The sequence below is a fragment of the Parasteatoda tepidariorum genome, chromosome 3 (assembly GCF_982258835.1).
Source record: "Parasteatoda tepidariorum strain Cologne lab strain chromosome 3, Ptep-v5.0, whole genome shotgun sequence".
NCBI classification, from domain to species: Eukaryota; Metazoa; Arthropoda; class Arachnida; order Araneae; family Theridiidae; genus Parasteatoda; species Parasteatoda tepidariorum.
The window spans coordinates 40,689,372-40,710,034 of NC_141757.1; the positions used below are offsets into that span (position 1 = coordinate 40,689,372).

At 27.7% G+C, this 20,663-nt stretch overlaps 1 protein-coding gene across 1 annotated transcript; it reads left to right on the forward strand.

Annotated features, from left to right (window-relative positions):
• Positions 1-3,212: 3,212 nt before the first annotated feature.
• On the forward strand, positions 3,213-20,418 carry LOC107442662 (uncharacterized). The gene is made up of 10 exons (XM_043057695.3): positions 3,213-3,394; positions 5,176-5,321; positions 7,466-7,669; positions 9,654-9,876; positions 11,005-11,239; positions 12,006-12,129; positions 13,629-13,814; positions 15,892-15,907; positions 19,331-19,571; positions 20,010-20,418. Exons 2-10 carry the CDS (start codon positions 5,205-5,207, stop codon positions 20,365-20,367), a joined length of 1,704 nt encoding a protein of 567 aa, XP_042913629.2. The 5' UTR covers positions 3,213-3,394; positions 5,176-5,204; the 3' UTR covers positions 20,368-20,418.
• The last annotated feature ends 245 nt before the right edge of the window (positions 20,419-20,663 follow it).

Below are 20,663 nucleotides of genomic sequence, written 5' to 3' on the forward strand. Positions count from 1 at the left end.
TTCACTATTATTAAATTAAGCTCTTAATTTTTGAGTTTATTAACATGGAAATTAGGAAAGAAAAGGACTTTTGCTTAATAAATACCTTTATCCCCTTTTTTTAATCGAAGATAAAAGATAAGCACGAAAAAAATAACGAGAATAAGGAAATAAAAGCTGAAAATATGACTAGTCATTATAATAAAAAATGTATTGTTGTTTTTATTACTTCATTTCTACAATAGTACTTATAATTAATCAAATAGGTTTTTATTTAATGTAATGTAATATTTAGAAATAATAATAAATTTATAGTATAATATAATGGTAATATATATTATGTTTTCCTTAAAAAAGATTTGTCAGATCATCTAATACTTTCTTTCGCGCTTTCCCTTATGATTTCGTTCTTAGTTTTAAACACTTAAAATTACAATTTAATTGCCAAAATACTATTTCATATTTAACAAAAACATAATCATGTCTGAAAACATAGCCTTTAACTTGCTAGTTTTCTTTTTGAATCGTAATTAACTTACAGAAAAACTAAACTCTCATTATATAAAAACCTAATATAACTTGCTTCGGTCTATGGTTTGAGATATGGACATTGACAAGGACATCCTATTTTAATAGTTTTTGCTGAAAATTTTAAGAGCCATTTTAAAAGGAGCAACGAAAATTATTGTTGGAAAAGACTAGACATGGTGGAAATTTATAAATACTTTAAGAAACCAGATACTTTAAAATTTATCAAGATAAATAGATTAAACTTTCCTGGTCATGTTTTCATACCGACAACCCTGTATAAAAGCTTGTTTTCACAAAGCCACAGGGACAAACAGACAGAGAACGCCTCAGAAGAAGTTTAAGAGCTGGAAGCTCATTATACTCCAGAGGATTGCTTAGAAATCTTTTCAAAGTAAAGCCTTAGCCAATAGTCACTGGACTGTCGTGTTACTGATGATGATGTTGATGATAGCAATAAAAATGTTTCTATCATTTAAAGTAATATTTAGAAATTATAATAAAGTAAAATAAAAAAATTATATTAACATTGAAACATATGATGAACGAAGGAACGTGATGTTCGGGAAAATTGCGAGATTTTCAGTTCACAAACATCTTTTATTCAGCTGAATGGTATATTTTTTAGTTTCGAGTTTTAGCAGATTCGACTCTCTGATAGCTTCTTGGATTCCTAACTGCAAATTTGCTTCAAATTAAAATTGTTTCGGCTTTACAACGACGGTTATAAAATAAAATAAAATTGCTTCACAGTTATTTGTTCTCGTTGTGGAGCAGAGATTTATTTGGAAAATGAAATTTATACCATAAACCATTAACCATTACATTATACCATGAAATTTATACCATTTTTTTCGTTGTACTCCATTAAATATTAACCTTCATTAAATGAAGAATCCCAAGAAACTGAAGCGGAAAGAGACACTTGATATAAAACTTTATTTCTTCAAAAACATGAAGATGATAATGAAAGTATGTATATTTCGAGCGCTTAAAAATAGGCACCCATTGTCAAAACAGGCGAGACGTCAATGAATAATAACGTGGATTTACACTTAATTAACCAAAATTCCTATCTTCTTCTAATCCTTACCGTGAACTTGTTACTACTATACCGTTTTTTAACCCGTTTGCTACAAAATTGCTAACAACCTATCCAGTTTTTCAGGCCTTTTAAAAAATTAAATTTTATTCATTTATAGAACCTATCAGAATTGAAAATCGCTGGTTTCCCTCTATCTGAATCAAAACTGATAACTTCCCGACAAATCTGGGTTATTTTTGTAGCGGAAAAAATACTGGATTTAAAATCCTCTGCCTTAATTTCTAGTAATCAGCGCAGTTGTTGTCAGTAGTGTTAATTTATGCTAACTAATTTTTTACATTTCTGGAACAAAAACTAATGAAAATAACTAAATTAATTAATCAGTGCAATTAAAAATTAAATTCAAATATTTTCTATTTTCACAACAACAGTGCGAAGAGTTTCGTACATACTTTTTTGCCTTTTTCAAAAATAATTTCTGTATCTCACTGAGAAAAAAAGAGAAAAATAAACCCTAGTTTAAAACTAACCTTGAAAAACTTTTAAAACATTTCCGTCAGTTCTTAATTTTATGAGGGAAATTGATCGTTTTTTATATTATTCTCAGTAATACATTTTCAGCAATATGCTAGTTTTAAAAATTAAAGTATTGAATCTCCAACAAAAATGCTCCTTTTAAACAATGAAATCTTCAAATATGTTACTCAAAAAAAAAATCTAAAAGTTAAACATTTAAGACAGCGTTGGTGATGCTTAAGATTTTTTTAATATAGAGAGAATCTTGATTTCATAAATAGCATTGGTAGTTATTCTAAATGCAATTAGAATTATTGTCTAAATTTTAAGCATAATTACCTATGCATGTAATACAGAAAACTGAATGGATACAGAAAACGGAATGCCGTTTCCCTGTGAAAATTTCAAATTCTCATAAAATTATCAATCTAATCACAGATAATTTTTCTAACTATTAATTTTTCAAATACATATCAATTCGAATGCTTTTAAAATTTCAATCATAGAATAATTTTAATCCAATTTTTAATTAGTCAATTTTTTATCAATAATTTTTAATGACATGGTCCTCAATGTATATTAAAGTTCGTTTTTTTAAGAATTATAATTCAATAATAACCATTGTAAATACATAATCGATTTTCTGTCCTCGTTGTACATCGCAGAAAATTCAAGGATTAAATATTTAAGAATTATAATTTAATTGCACCAAGGATCATCAATTTTATGATGAAATAATTATTTTAGATACTCAATGTATATTAAAGATTTTTTTTAAAATTAATAAAGCATCGTGACTTGAAGACCAACAATTAAAATAAGAATTACCAATATTGTAAAGACATAATCGATTTTCTGTCCTCGTTGTATACTAGAGAAATATTTTATTAATTTAAGATTTCAATTCCCTCTTAACGGTAAACGGAAAATTTCATTTTCCTCAAAAATTTTTTTTGAATAATGTACCACTTAAAAAATATTAATAACAAATATTCGTTTCATGCAATTTATTTTGCGCACTATAACATTCTAAAATTCTTTAACTTTTGGGTTGATAAAAATATTTTCAAGTAAAAAGGTTACCTATTCTACTTAAAAAGAGAAAAGAGTGTTAATCGTATTTTATACACATCTGTTACTTTTCAGATGATGTAAAGATAAATTTGGCGTTGAACACTGCTGATATCTATGCCAGTTAAGTTTTTTTAACTTATGAATCTGATGATTAAGTTTTTAAAAGAAAACAATGTCTAAGCTAAAATTTAATTTAATAAATTAATTTTATCCAAATATTTTTAATAGTGCATAATTTATGACAAAGAATCGGTAAGTACACTTTCAATGTGTTTTAAAAGAAATTCTTTCAGCAAGATATTTTTTCAATGATATTTGCAAATATATTATAAACATGGCGGAAAAGTAAAAAAAAAAATATACCTAAAATTAATGTCAAATTTCATATAAGGTTGTTTTTAAGAAATATATTATCATTAAAATAGTTTTTTGAATTTTTCAAAGTAAAAAAGATTTTCAATTGACAAATATGCAGGTAGTTAAATTTATTACAAATATTTAGCAATTAAAATATTGGGATATTTTTAAGCAATCAGAAAAAGTATAATGTTACTTTTTTAATACAATGAAAATACTTTCTTCGTACAAAGTGCTTTGCAGAGCACTACAAAAAAAATACTCTCAGTAAATCTTTAACCAGTATGTGGTGCAAAGTTTCTCTCTAAAGTTTAGTTAAATGAAAGATCATTTTATTTTAGTTACACCATAAATTGTGAAATATGATCGAGAAATGCTTCCATGGTGTAACTAACTGCACCAAACTTTGGTAAAAGGCACAAAACTTTGTCGGTGGTTTAAACAAAACGATATTTGTTTACGACGCCATGCTTTCTTTACAACTCGGTCTCGGTGTATCGGGATGATTAATGCATGTAGTTTCAAGTATCAACTTATAAGGTAGGTAAATGTTTTATTTGCAGTAGTTAAAGTTTATTTCATTTATGCTGCCGTTTTAAATTTGGTTGGCGGTATAAAATGGTTAGAGGTATGTCATAAAATAACCTACTTAATGTAAATAGTTGTGCTACGATAAACAGCTACCTTGGCCTGAACTTTAGTGCTTTAAAAATACCAAACAATGGTGCAACCTTCCTCTGCTTTTATATATAAAAAAAGAAAGATTGAAAATAGGTGCTTTTTTTCTTCAAAACACATAATTTTGGTGCAACCTTCTACACATATTTGGAGTTACTGAAAATACAAAAATATAGAAAAATTGAGCTCCCTTTTATGTAGCCAGCAAACAAATACCAATTTTTGGTGCAGCGTGACTTGGAATTTTTAGCACTGTACAAGATCACAAATTTGCAGAAAAGTACTAATATAATAAAATTCGCAAAACTAAAATAAATATATAACTGAATTATTAAATTTATTTTCATGTAAGACTTTTTTAATTCGTTACAATATTAAAATACTCCACAAAACACTTTTCTAATGATTTAAAATCATTAAAAAGTCGTGCTATCATATTTTTTTGGCTAGCTTTGTGGTTTCCTTTTTCTTCGAAGTTTGCACTGTAAGTCCAAAGACAGTAAATTGCCAAATCCCCCCAAACCTGCCCTTATTATAAAAAAGTTAATTTATACACATTCCCAGTATGTATCTTCCAAAACGTTTTTAATACCTCTTTCCTCTTTTTCATCGATAAATCTTAATGATATTTCGTTGAAGTTAGATAATTGTATTTTAGTGTCACTTACATACTAAATTGCGATATATAATTTGTATGTTTTTCTAAAAGTATACAAACCTTCTATAAAAATGCTTTAAAAGAGTCATTTGCGAACATTCTGCTCATAAAAATGCCTTTAAAGAGCATCTCAACATTTTCTTCAAAGATTTATGAAAGAAAATTTTAGAATACTTTCAATTATTTTTTTCATTATACCTTACAAATTTTTTATGTACTTTATAATATTAAAGTTAAAAAAAAGCAATACAGCTTTTTTCAATAAAAATTAAATATAATTGATTATATTTTTAGATTTAGTAAGAGTCAAAATAAACGGCCTACATTAAATTTATTTCAGAAAGAAGATTTTCATTTTGATCTGAAAAAATGTCTACTACAATAATGATGTACGTCATCCCGATGTTATTGGGACAATCTTATGATTTAGGAAAAGAGAGACCAGGCCTACAAATATTTCCTTCTGATGTTGAGGAAGATGCTGTGGTATGCATTATATTTGCATCTATAATTTTTATGGAAAAGATTGGAACAATATAATGACAAGTCACATTTTTCAAATTACTCTGTGGCGCTTTTTAAATTTTAAGATACTCCACACTGGAGGAAAAGAATAATCAAAACTACCAGAACATGATAAAATTTACTGCGTTTCTGTCTCTATGGGGACACTAAAATGATCGGTAATTTTTAACGAAGCACTTTGACGAAATTAACAATAAAATAGGATTTTATATTATATGATAAAAATCCGAAAATGTGGTAAAATTTGATAATTTTATTATGATACCTTCATACCATTCATTCGGTTTAATTTACTACTGTTTAATTGGTTAAATTTATTTACTATTTTGTATTTTCTACTAAATGTTTGGTAATAAGAACTATAATTTTGAAAACCAGAATTTCAGGTAAACCGTTACCATATGAAAGGAAAAATTAAGGAATGAATGGTATAAATACCGTATATTTTAGTCTTTAATACCAGAATCCTAGTTTATTTTTTTTACCAGAAATGTTATTACCATGTTGTACGGTAATTTTGCCGGAATTCTTTTCTCCGTGCATATTTCTAATGGCTTTTATAACGCTTAAGACTTTATGCTTCCGTAAACTTTTAAATATTAGGCAACTAGTATAGCAAGAACTACTCCCTTTAAGCCTTTAAGCTTTTTGTTTTCAATTTTTTTATTGCAATGCACGGATTTCCGTGGTTCACGATTATATTTTCCAAAAAAAAAAAAAAAAAATCCTAAATTTTACTATGCAAATATGCAAAAAAATTACATTTCAAATATCGAAAACTATCACAATTTTCTATCCTTAAACTATCACAACTACGCAAGAAAATGTTTCTGAGTATTCTGTAGTTGTATAGAAGAAATTTCAGAACCTTGTAAAGTACCTATCTAGAAAACAATACAAATGAACAGTTTGATCTAAACAGGTCAATTTTGGAAAAGGTGTAACCTATTACTAGAGCCTATTACTCTTCCATTTGATTTTGTATACTGAAAATCGTTGAATGATTTAAAGCCTACATTTTTAAGCATAACCTCTTTTTACAACTAAGATGTTACAATCTCTCTCTTACTCTTATTTTACTCATGCTTCTGCCTGAGCACTGTTATTTGAAAGGCCTTCATTAAGTTAAATTGTTTTTAATGAGATAACTAATTATTGTTTTTACGTATATACTAACAAAGTATTCCTAATTTCGTGTAAGTTTAAATGATAAAATTTTTTGATGTAAATCATAGAAAAAAATTAAATATTTATACTCATTAGGCTTTGAATATGTTTTTATAATTTTAGAAACTACTAATATGTAAGTATTGCCTTTTTTGCATTTATTTTAGAATTTATTTATATTATTAAGCTTTTGTATTTATTTTTAAGCATCGTAAGGAAATCATATGAGCTAGTATAAGATAGTATAACATAAAAAATTTATGTTTGAAAGTAAAATATGTGTTTATAAAATTCTCAGAGAAATGTTTTATGAAATAAGAGCTGTGACTTGATTGCTTCTCATTATTTTCTTGGAAATGTTTATTTTGTTCCATTTGTGTTTTTTTCAAGCTATGAAATATAAATATAATTTTAAGAGAATTTTTATTCTTTAAAGAAGAAGGAAAATAATTCATGTTCTTAACACTAGAAAGACTGAAACTTAGTATATACTTATATTGCCCAAAAGTAGTAAAAATGACTGCTTTGTGAAAGAATAACTAATGTGTAAAGAAATTTGCTTAATTAATTTTTAATAGTTTTTATATTATTTCCAGTTATATAACAAGTTACTAGTAAATATTAGCAATAAAAAAATTACTTCACTTGGAAGAAAAATAATTCCTGCTCTATTATTTGTACTTTTTTTGCAAATGAAAAGCAGTTAAAAGGCAGTCAAAATGACTTCCTTGGGCAATCTAGTGTTAAATAAACTATTTTAATGAAAACATTTATTTTTAATTTCAGAAAGAAGTATTGTATTAAAATTTCTTTTAAAAATAATGAAGTACGTAATAGCTGTAAGAATTTCCTAAAAAATTTATTATTTAGTTACATATATTTAACAAAGTATCATAATTAAATAAGCAGTAAAATTAAAATCTTAATTTTTCTTTTAGAAAATAGAACATTATTTTACTGACTCTCAATACAGGATGGTTGAAAATGCTGCCCAAGTAAAAGATTTCTTAGACATTAGTGGAAAGTTATCTCTCAAAATTAAATCTGGCGTGTTGGATGTGAGTGGGGAAGGACACTATTTAAAAGACAGCTCATCTAAAACAAACGGAATGGAAATATTGGTGAAAGTACATTTTGAAACGGTAAGAAATGTTTCGTCAGAATATTTGGTTTTTTAAATAAAAATGGGGTTAAAGGAAAACCACTGCGAATTTTTTAAAATGTTGTTATTTTGTCTTTTTGGTGATACCAAGAAGGAATGTTGAAGAACCTTTCCTTGAAAACATTAGTGAAACGCATAGAAAAGATAAATACCACGTATGCATGTTCAAAAATGTTTTTCTTAAGGGATTTGTTAAATGCGCAGAAATGACAAACATCAAGTATGCAAATTTAAGAATATTTTCCTAAAAGTTAACTAAAACAAATTCTAAATTAAACGCAAAGGATCTAGTTAAACGCTTAGTAATAAAAAATACCATGTATTCATATTAGAAAATATTTTCCTAAAAGTTTTGTTAAACTCTTCTAATTTAAATGTAAAGGATCTAGTAAAACGCATAAAAATGACAAACACCACGTAGCATTATCGAAAATGTTTTCTTAAATGTGTAGCTCTTAGAAATGTTAAATCCTACATAGACATAATAGAAAACATTTTACAAAAGGGACTAAATAAGCAAATAGAAATGACTATCACGTATGCATATTATGGAATATTTTGCTAGAAGCACTAGTGAAATACATATCACGCATGCATATTCGAGAATATTTTTCTAGAAGTTAAGTTATACGTATTCTAAATTGAACGTAAAGGATCGAGTTAAACGCATAGAAACACATAAATACCATGTATGCATATTGGAAAGCGTTTTCCTTAAAGCACTAGTGAAGTGCCTAGAAATGTAAACTCATGCATATTGGAGAATATTTTCCTATGGAATACATAGAAGTGATAAATACCACGCATGGACATTAAAAATTTTTTTTTCCTGAAAAAGTAACTTAAAATTAAAAAAAAAAAATTATAAAGACACAAAGTACTTTAACGCAGAGTATTATTGAAGAAGCGCGTGGCTAGAACATGCATTAACCTAATTTTGAGGGAGCTTTTTGGAAACAGGGGTTTTCATACCTGCCGATTTGATGATTTCCCGAATTTCCATCTCTATATGTAACTTATTAAATCTAAGCAATGCTTCAGGTTTTGATGAGTTAATTAAATGCTATTTTTACACATTTTTTTTTGTTCAATGTGTCCTTATTTTGTTAAAAAATTTTTAAAAAGCAATTCTGCGTAGGAAAGGAACTACATTGTAGTGACACACAAGAAAATATATTTTTGAGCAATTCTGGTAAAATATTAGACTTATTAAGCCTTCTGTTTTCAGAAATGCTACTAAAAAGAAATTTTATGCAATGTTTAATTTTAGTTAATAAATGCTGTTAATGTTTAATAAATATTTTATGAACAAATATTTAACTCTTAGCGAAAATATTGCGTAGCTGAAAGTGATTTGATAATGCTGTTCTGAATAGATTTCTATAAATTTTTTTATTATTGGCTTAAAGGATTAAAAATGCATAATGTTTTCATTTTTTTTGCTTCTTCTGTTTCGTTTCGGTAAAAGGAAATAGAATGAAAAATAGAAAAATATTTTAAAGCACTTTTTGAACATGCATTCCATTTTTTATAAATAAAATATTTCAGTTCCAATTTTTTATTTCCCCATATTTTCTTAAACAAATAAATACATTCTGTGCTACAAAATTAAAAGTAACAACAAACTAATAAAAAAAAATAATGACTAACTTTTTATTTTTCTAAACAGCTTTAACATAACAATTTCTGATAGAAAGAAATAGTTTATTAACAAATGCGAGTGAATACCGAAATGGAAAGATAGTTAAAAGAAATCCATTTTCTAAAAATAAATTTAAGAATTTTTTCAAACAAAAAAAAAAATACATTTAAAATTGCGAACAATTATCACATTTACGTTGTTTGACACTAAATATGAATGGTGTTATGAAGTGTAATTGATTATGCTTTATGTTAATGAGATAATAACTGTTACGAAGTACTGCTTAATTCTTGTAATTATAACAAAAATTCTTGTCTTTTAGGTGACAAAAACCATTCCATCGTTCGTAAAACCTAAAACCGGATGGACATTGTATCCTCGTAATTATTTGGGTACTCATTATTGTAGAAGTATTACATATGGGGGTGATTTAGTTGCTTCTATCCGTATCACTGCTACGAATAACTACGACCTTTTACGCATCAAAGGAGCCATCAATGGTGGCATAAATGCTGGCGGAGGATCATTTGAAGGAAATGTGAAAGGTCAGCTATTTAATTAATAATCATTTTAGTACTAACAAGGTGTATTTCGTATAAGTTGAGAAAGATTGAAGGTAGACTTATTGGCATTAAAGTCGAAAGTGGCTATACTGCACCCAGTGCATCAGATGTCACAAGCATAATCAGCGAATTGAAAAATCAGCTAAGGAAGAAGCGAAGGAGATAAAAATTAACGGTTTGCTATTTGCGTTTTGCCATGGAAAACAGATATTTATTCTGATCAAATATAAAATTAGTTAAAAAGTTTATTAACAGATGGCTCTGCTAACAGAGAAAAAAAGCAAATCAGTATTTTAAAAATCACCTTAGATTGCATACGTTTGCAGTTTAAGAAAAATATAAATAACACCGGTGAGAATATTTCATTAAGTATGGTCTGCCCTCTGGTATGATTTGGAATAAGCGTTACCTGCTTTTTTTATTAATTGAATTTGTTCTTTAGATATTAATTAGCTGAATTTTATTCTTTTTTTAAAAATAAAATTTAATGTATACCAAGATAGAAATATGAATGTGATAAGATGAATTTGTGCTAAAGATGAATCAAGCTAAACAGGATGAATGGAGCACAAAAAATGACACATAACATACGCAATGTATAGGTTCGGTACTTCAATGAGGGACTATTTTCAGTATCGAAATACAGTATAGACGAAAAACCACAGAGATGCAGAAGAGAAACGAAAGCAAGTTACAATCGTTTTTTCTTAGTGTTATAGTAATTTTCTTCTGCCTCTCTGCATTTTCCAATGTCATTCTGTGCTTTGACTATAAAGAAGATTTTTCATTAAAGAACGGAAACTGTAAAGTCGTCTGTTTATGTAGCATTATTTTTCGATTATTATTATTTCTTCAATTATTTGCTGCCTTGCACAATGTACGAAGAATTATTATTTATTTATATGAAAATTTATCAGAATTTACGTTGTTTTGTTTCAAAATAATGTCTGACCATGTGTTAACATTCCTTTTTTAATCACCTGCACTTGTATAATTCAATAATTATTAGCAAACTATCAATTTTTTCAATTTAACAATGATCTTTAAAAATTTATTGACTTTCGTTGTATAGAAATATAGTTAATTATAATTCAGCTGAATAATTCACAGGTAAACTTGAAATGTTGAAACAAAATGCACAGGACAGCAGTTCAATGGAAATCAACTATTATGCAACTGTACCAATCCAGGGTGTGTCCTATGACGTAGATGGACTTTTAAAACTCATCGATGAATTTCCTGAACATGTTAAAAATGTCAACAACGGAACTGGGAATCCACTCAGAATGGAATTGTTTCCTTTAAGCTCCCTGGATACAAACTATCCCGCTTTTTTCGAAAGCAGGTATGAAACTAATATAGAAAAAGAGTTTATTTTTCTTTTTGTTTCCATTCAGTGGTCAAAATTCTTTTTCATGCAAATAGTGTTCCAAAATTACCATTCTTAATAAATATTTTTAGAGTCCTTGCTGGAAATGAATACGATGAAAACGTGTTTTATTATCGGAGGAAACCGAAATTGAAAGACTATTATCAGATACATTTTTAAGTTTCAATCTTCAGATTTTTTATTAGTTTCACTTTTTAACGTTTTTCTTTTCTTTTTCGTAAACCGATATTGTTCTATATTTATTTTAAAAATGTCGATATCTGCAAAATAATTTAACGAAATTTGATGATACTTAGAATGAAACAAAAAAAGTGATGAAGATATTCAAGTAAGTAATTTGTAAGTATTTAACTTTTCCTAATTCAGCAGGATTCTTTTGCTTTCTTTGAAATTTTTACTAGTAAATTTCCGTGAAAGATTCTTTAACCTTCCACCCTAACATATTTCTAAATATTAATTATATTTATGTTTATACGCCTTAATAAATTAATTAACTTGAATTGTTTTGCAAGTTTATATTATTTGAAGCATTTACAATTACAAATTCGAAATCACCAATAAAGAAGAATTTTAAGTATTTATTACGTTTATTTACGTAATGCATGTATGCAAAACTGTTTCCTGTCATAACAAATTGCCTTATAATAAGCGCTATTTGTTTTCAATGAGTGAATTATTAGTTATTTAAAATGTTAATCGAATTATTTTATTTTCATTTAAGAGCATTAAACGATCAGTTGGATGACTTGGAAACTCAGTTTGACGATTTGTTGGAAACTAGGCGCAAACTGCAACATTTTATTGCATCATTACCTCCAGTGACTCCCAAAAGCGTGGATGAAAAAGTAAGTTTAACCATTTCTGTTATTTGAGCAAAAAAGTAATCATTTTTTATGAATAATCATTTAAATCGTTATTGTAAAAAGTAATCATTTTTCATAAAATTAGAAAATTATAGATTTAATGTATACAATATGATAGACTTCTACGGATTTTAAAAATATGTTTCACTAAATAATGTTCATTACATTAAAAGTGCATACTTGTAATGATTAGTCATGCGTCAATTAGTAATGAGTTGTACTCGACACTTGTATATGCATACAAGTAATCTTGGAAACTACATTGAGCATTGGCATTGGTGGAAAATTTATGAAATGTTATCAAAGTAAAATTTAGTTATGCTTACAAATTTAAAAAATAACAAGCACTCAATATTGTACCTAGCACAGGGGTTCGCTTCGATTTAAGATGAATAAAGCAGTCCTTAAGACTCCAAAAATTTATTGGCAATTACTTTATAAGCCTTGAACATGTTTCTAAACATTTCTCGTAAAACTCGTATCTCGAATTGGGAAATATTAGATAATCTCTATTCAAATTGATATTGTTATACAAAAAACTACGTGCAACGCTTGAATACAACAATAATAAACGTTTAGATAAACAAGATGCCTAAAAAAGCCATCGAGCCCGCTATTAGCAAATATTTTTAGAGAAAAAAAAGTCTTACTTTAGTTTCCCAGAAAATCTCTTAATAACTATTTCAAATATGTATCAAAGAGCAAAATATGTAAAGTATTGCAAAAGTGAATATATGTTTCTTATTGTTCACACGAAATTTGCTAAGATCTTGGTAATTATCTATTCTATACTAATTATCTGGAAACTAACTTTTTGGTCTTGTTTCTAAATAGTCCCGATTTCTCAAAAAATCCACCGAGATTTAGATGAAAAACTTAAACTAAAATTACATTTTGAGAAAAAAACAGGAGTATTTTCTACATAAAATATCAAGATCTGTATTTGTAAATTCAAGTTATATTAGGAGTACGTTGAATACACAGATCCAATTGTCGCAAAACTTGAGTTCTTGGTCATTTTCCAAGATCCCTCTGTTTTTCCTTTGAATTCACCTTTTGAGAATATTGGCTCGAATGCTGAATGGTTTCCGGGACCATAAATCTCTACAGAAAAGATTCTTCCTGGAATATACGGAACTCACTCTATTCAATGTCAAGCAAGTGATTTTTCTGTTTCACACTTTTCTTTCCGTCTTTAGTAAAAGTTTTACTTAGAGAAATTTAACGATAAAGAAAGTTAGCTCAGAAATGTATAATAAAAGATGAGTTATAAACATATTTTCAAAGCAAACTATACTTTAAAAAAGGAGGAGATGAATAATTTACAGAACATTAAATCTGAGTCTCGTTCGGCGCCCCTCCTAACCTAGCTCTCCACCCGAACCCCGTAGCCTTGCCCACATCTTACACCGGCCTATAACAACCATTTCTAATCAAGTGTGGTATTCTTTTCATTGTAGATTCTTCATGTTTTGTTTCAGATTAAAAAGTTTAATGATAAAGTGAATAAGGTGTATGAGATTTATGCAAAGACAATCAGCGATCTTGACCTGTCAGAAGGAGCACCCACGAAATACATTGATGATACCTTTGTAGCTTATAAAGACGGTGAATATATTTTTCCTCAAAAGTATGCAAGACATCTGGCTTCACTACAGAAAGAGATTGTGAGTACCGATTACATTTATTTGATTTCGATTTGAATTTTTTAAATAAATTTTTTGATACATTCATTACTTATTTGTATGCAGCGGTCAGTTTAACTCATCCTCTGAATGTATAGTCATTGGCTATACACTCTCATATCTAATGTTTACGGTATGCATATACTGACCCTAATACACTTCCATATGGTGATCATTTATCATATTTTCTATATTAGAGACCATAGGCAATTGATACACAGCTCTCTCACGAATCGACAGATGACAGCACTATGCTACACCACCCTGTTCTTCAGTTTTTTTTCTGACAAAACAAACTAATTACCCGAGTTATAATTAAGACCAATGTCCGAATCACACTGAGTGAGTGATTCGGGCATTGACTCTTGGAGAGACATTCTAAACTAATTACCCGAGTTTCTAAATTACAAGAAAAGCTCACGGCTGCATATAAGTTAGATTTTCTTGTAGAGTGGAAGAAAAGTATGCAGCTGTGAGCATATAAAACTTCCTAACTTATCCTGATTGAAAATGGAACGTTTCCTTTTCCATAGAGGCTAGAGCATAGTTTTACTGACCCAAGTTCGCTGGTTTGGACCCAGTTACCAACGGATGAGTATCACTTCTTCCGCATTTCCTCACAAGTTATAAGACACTAAAAGAAATCTTTATAATTCTAACTGTTGAGAATTATCGTCTGTTTAATCTTTATCTTCGATCTTGTTCATAAAATTAAATTGCTATGGTAACAGTTTGCTTTGTTTTTTGAGTTTGTTCATTCTTTTTTGTGGAGAAGAAACAAAATGACTTTGAGTTGATATTTGAGCATTAATATACTCACATTTACGCCATTTGATATCTTTAAGCGTTTCGAGTTTTATTGATGAAGCTAGTATTTCTTATATTTTTATAAATAGAACTGTAAAATAAACTATTTTGTATATTATAAGTTGTTTATGGAATAGTTAAGAACACTGACATCATTAAATAATTTTAATTTTAAGTGCTAGCAAAATACTAATAATTATTCAAATCAATAAAAAAATTTAAAACGAAACGTTTCGTAGCAAATGAATTTGGCATTAGTTTTTTTATACACCTCCCTGTACAAGGGAAAAAAACTAATTATTTGGGGCAGAATTTATTTTTTGATGAAGTTTATTATATATTACCATGTATGAAATGTGTGTGAGCCAAAGATTCAATTAAAACAGTATCTCCTTGAATAATTTTAGTTCTAAAGAGTGGATATTCTAATATGAAGTGATAAACTTATGATTCAAAAAGTATTCATCAGTATCAGTGTACGATTCAAAGGGTTATTATTCCTCAAATATTTTGAATATTTTGTGCTAACTTTTGTTTTAGTTACAAAATCAGACATAAAAACGTACTTTCTTTGAATAAACACAGTATGTATTTGGCTAAATTCGGATTTCTGACCATCAATTTGGCCAAAATATTGTTCCAAAAACTTACACAGGTGAGGTGTCGAATGTTTATTAGTTCATTAATGTCGTTCATTATATTATGCGTATTTCACCATAATTCGGGAATTTATAAGTGATTAAAAATTTTTGCAAGTAATTATGAAACGTGTCTAAGTAAAGACATACTCTCAAAAAATAATTGTAAGCAATTAGTTATTGTCATTTTATGTAACAATGGTCGAAAAATTTTGAATAGAATAATATACTATTTTTTTAGATCATTTTAAAATATGTGATGGAAATGTAATTGTCGAAATACAAAATTTGAACGAAATCAGAATATAAATTTCATCAGTTATGTAATTTTTAAAAAAGATTTATTTCTCTGAAACTATTTATCTTTAAAACTCCTTCATAAAAATTCTTTAAATATTTTCGCCTTTTTTTGCGCTAATATTTGATATTTGATTGAAAATGCTTTTCTTGTAGATTTAAGAATGTGATTAACTACACGCAATTACCATGCTAAAATAGCTTTATAAGATTTTTCTAGATTATTCCTTTCTCTTTGTTAATGTAATTTTTTAACTGTGCACATTTCTTATGTTCAATTATTATGTTTTAATTATATTCCTTTTTAAATTTTTTAGTATGATGAACATCCAGGTACGTTTTATTTTATTACTTTTATATTAAAATTTCAAATAAACAATATTTTAGGCAATTTTTTTTTATTTAATCACATTGTTTAAAAATTCTGTTTTCAGTCGAAAACTTATGACTGTAAAAATTAGTATTTGATCAATAAATTAGTTATATACAATTAGTATTTGATATATACTCTAAGATCAATAAATTATGGTTATATAAGGTCAAATAAACATCATGAAAGTGGTTCCACATTTTTATTATGTAACTGAATACAGATAAAATTTGTAGGTCTTTGCCATGACAAACTGTAAATATTTTTTTACCAATGAGTAAATTTACAAGATTTATAAAATGTCTAAAATTTTATTTTTTTTAACAATTACGTTGAATAGTTTTTTCAACGATATGTTAATGTTTTTAAAATTTTGTTTGTACCTATTTTGAAAAGGTTTAGCTAAAACATATATTTTAAGTTTCTTCGAATAAACATAAATACTTTATGGAAGTATAATTGAAATATTGAATCAATTAATTGCGTGAATATATCTTCACAGCAAAAAAAACTTTGGTAAAATTACAGTTAAGCATGGTAATTACATTTCTGATAACAAAAAATCATAATCCTGGTTTAAAATACCAAAATATACGATATTTAAACCATTCATTTGGCAATTTTTCCGTTCATATGGTTACCGTTTACCGGAAATTCTGGTTTTCAAAATTATAGTTCTTGTTGTTATACATTTAGTAAAAAATAGAAAACCAAAAAGAAAATTTTTCCGAATGGATGTTTCAATGCAATGCTTTAGGGTTTCATGATAAAATTAAATTTTTTTTACCACATTTACCAAACTTTATCACATAGTATAAAACCCTATTTTATTGTTAATTTTACTAGAATCATTTCCGAAAGCGCTTTGGCAAAAATCACCGAGATTTTTGGTGTTTCCAAACAACCAGAAAAACAGTAAATTTTACCATATTATGGTAGTATTGACCATATTTTTTACCCTCAGTGTTATATTAACTAAAGTATTGGATTTCTTGACTGTTTGAATGCGCAACTTTTATCTTTTGTTTCAAACAAAGGATCACGGAGAATTTAAATACTGTACAAGAAAAAATACTTTTATTTATTGCAAAAAAGAGTCTTCAAAGATTATGCAGAGTATTTATTCTTACATAAAGAGGCAGTTTCGTTTAAGAACAATTTATTATTTGGTTTGCTCTTGTTTTGCGTCCTCAAAATAAGAAAATCATTTATAAGTACTCACTTAGTATTTTTTAAACATTATTTTCATGATTTTCTTTCCCATGATAACTGTTGCCATACCTGAAAACTAGGGAGATAAATATAAGAAATGAGAAAGATTTAGATAACATGTAAGTGGAAAAAATCACAAACTGCTTGTTTTTTTACGAGTATGCTTATAACAGTTGCTCAAATCGAGATTAGATATTTTTCAAATATCTGAGCGAGTTTTTTAACATCTATCTAAAATGCTGATTGCATAATTGTATTATTCCGCAAAAAAATCATATTTATTCTTCATTTGATTCGAAATGGTCAGATACAAGAACATTTTTTGTAACTATTTTATATCATTTTATTACCGTCGTTGAACAGCCGACCCATTTTTCAAAAGTTTACAACTACTAATGTTTGACTTCGTAGACGTGCAATTTTGAATCCAATTCAGAAGACAAAGGAACTCTTGGATTAAGTATTTTAAGAAATTTGCCTTTGTGGAGGACTTTTTGATGGAACTAACCGGTAGTTGTATTACACGTAGAGGAAAACCATGAAAATCCTCTATGGTTATCCTGACGGTAACGATATCCACGATATGTCTACCACTGAGGATATTTTACATCATTGTGGCCAATGCGCACCGGGTGTGGAATTCGAATCAATGAGCCATCGCTGGGATTTGAACCCAGTTCCCTAATTGGAAGACGAACGCTTTACCTCCTGAACAACCAAGGCTCCTTTTGAAACTGTTGAAGCTCTCGAGAAAACTATTGAAATTTTTATAAGGTTATAAGACGTCATGCTTTTTTTTAGCATAAACATGATTGAAATACTGGCAAAATTCTAGGTTAGTTAAAAAAAAATTGAAAAATATTTAAACTAGCACAATAAAACTATAAAAATAACAAAAGAAACTAAGTGTAGAATATGAGCTATAAAAATCAAACTCATAAATTTTTTTTTTATTTTTAAGAAAATACTGATGTCATCTCTTTTACTGGAGAATTTTTTTTTAATATGAACTGAAACATAAGATGAAACAAGTTTTCTATTAAACTTCCGTTAAAGGTCTCGGTAAGGCAAAAAATGATTTTTTATTTCTTCCATGTTAATCTATGGAGAATAAGTTGAGTACAATTTTTTTTAAATTAAGTATCTAAATAATGTTTTAAGATATTAATCTTTTATTTTAATCTTTTAAATGTATTTGATTGAACGAGGTTACATAATTTCAAATTATAAGGCTGTAAGCATTTTGAAAACTTTAACTTTGAGACTCTTTGCCTTCTGAAGAAGTTTTTAAGAATATTTACAATCTTAAATAAAATTAAAAATTTGATAACTGTGACCAATAATATTCTTAAACTACTAAAGCTGAAGGAAAAATGCTCAGCAATATTAGTTCATTAATTTCAATACAGTTACTTATACATAAAAATTACTTTTAAACAAAAATGTCTTATATACTAAAAACTATTTATATACTAAAAACTATTTATAAATAAAAATTATGTCCTTATAGTTCTTAGGTTAACATAAAGGATGGAGAGTCTTTCTCTATCTGAGATCTTTAAGTGCTGCTAAATTTTTGTATTCTTTTTTACCTATGATAAATTTTTCGCATTTTTTGAGCTTTAAAAACTTAAAGGATATTCGGATAAGCTTGTGTTATGTATTGTACCTTATTTTACTTTTATCCAATTGAAAAGTTTGAAATCAGTTTTGGTACGCAAGTTTTGATGTATATGAAGAAAACAAAAAAGTATATTACATAAAAATTGAAAATATTTTTAAAAATTTTTGTTAACATTTATAGTAAAAAGTACTTAAAAAAGTTAAAATTTAATGATTTTTTTTAAAAAAATTGTTAAATTTAAATTACAATATTTTTTACGGGATCAAAAATTAAAATTAATCCTTTTCAAAATTTGTGACTTTTTTTAAAAATTGCTGAGCAGATTTTCTAACAGATTTTGTACATAATTATTAAATGGTACAAAAAAAAATCAAATAAATGAGCGTAACTTTAAAAAGTCTTAACTATGTGTTCTTACACGCATTCTTAAATATGCACCCTTAAAGCAAAAATCTATCTATTAATTGCCTTTGTCCGTTTAGTTGTTATTTAAATATACTTCAGAAGTTTTCATATTAGTATCAACTGGTTAATTGTGAATGATTTGCAGAACTAAGACCAAGAATTGGGGGTGCTGATTTCATCAGATGGGGATATAATGAGTGTACTACTTTTGAAACTGAAACATTCATTTCGGGAGTAATGGCAACATCAGAGCTTGTGCAGGAAGGTGGATCAAGTGAGTTTATTTGCTCTGCAGTTGATCCAGTTGAGACAAACCCAAAAAGTTATTTTCCAGGATATCCAGGCAAAGATGATCCAGACGAGCATTTATTAGTCAGTCCAATCAGGTAATGCAATAAAATTTTTGATATTTTAAGCAAAAATAGCTCTTAGATTTCCTTGACAGCGAGATTTAGAACTTCCACATACCATCCTTCACGTTTGCGTGCAGTTCTGAACTAACTGCGCATGCTCATGACACAGACACACTGCGCTTGCTCACTTACATCAGAGCATGCGTACATGAAAGTGTTGGATGTAAGTGAAAGCGCTAAATCGCTTTAACATTAAAGAAATAAAAACAAAAGATTTTAATGATAAATAACATTTTGGATACTTTTGTTTTGAAAAAAATTTTACTTTTAAAGAATAATTTTTTTTAATTATAAATTAAAACACAAATTTTTAAAGTTTAAACTTGTTTAAAATTCCTCGTAAAAGTTTTATGAGCGTCAGACATAGACATATTATTTAGACATATTAGTAAGATTTTCTCTTTTTTTAAGATACCAAGGAGAACTAAAAAAATTTAGCTCTATGAAGGATAAGCCAATAGCATGTGCTCAGTGTCGAGCAACTTTACTAACCACTGTTCTAGTGGTGATGGCTAACAATTCTTGCCCAACAGATAAATGGACAAAGGAATATGAAGGCATTCTCATGGCTCCTGGTTTTTATAGTTCAAAAGGTGAATATGTCTGTGTGGACGTAAACATGAAGAGCCCAGACAAAACAATAAAGTTTGGAAATTCAGAGGATTCTCGATTACCTGAAGTAAAAGAAGTTACAGTTGAATGTGGTTCTTTGCCATGTGAACCCTATGAAGCAAACAAACCGATTCCCTGTGTTGTTTGCACTATTTAAGCATTTATGGTTGTACTATTTTGAGCAATAAAAACTATTTATATATTATTAGATCATGAATTTCAAATTGTTTGAAGGTATTTATTGAACGCTTAAAAATCTTATAGGAAAACCCAAATACAAGATCGAGGGTAATGGAAAAATATTAGAACAAGCCTTTCAAAGTATTTGAACGTATTTATTGAACAATTGAAGAGTTAATGGGTAAACAGTTACTAGCCTTAAGGGGTTTAGAAGCAAATTTTAAAACATAGAAATAGGAAAATTGGAATTATTGAAGAAACATATTCGAAACC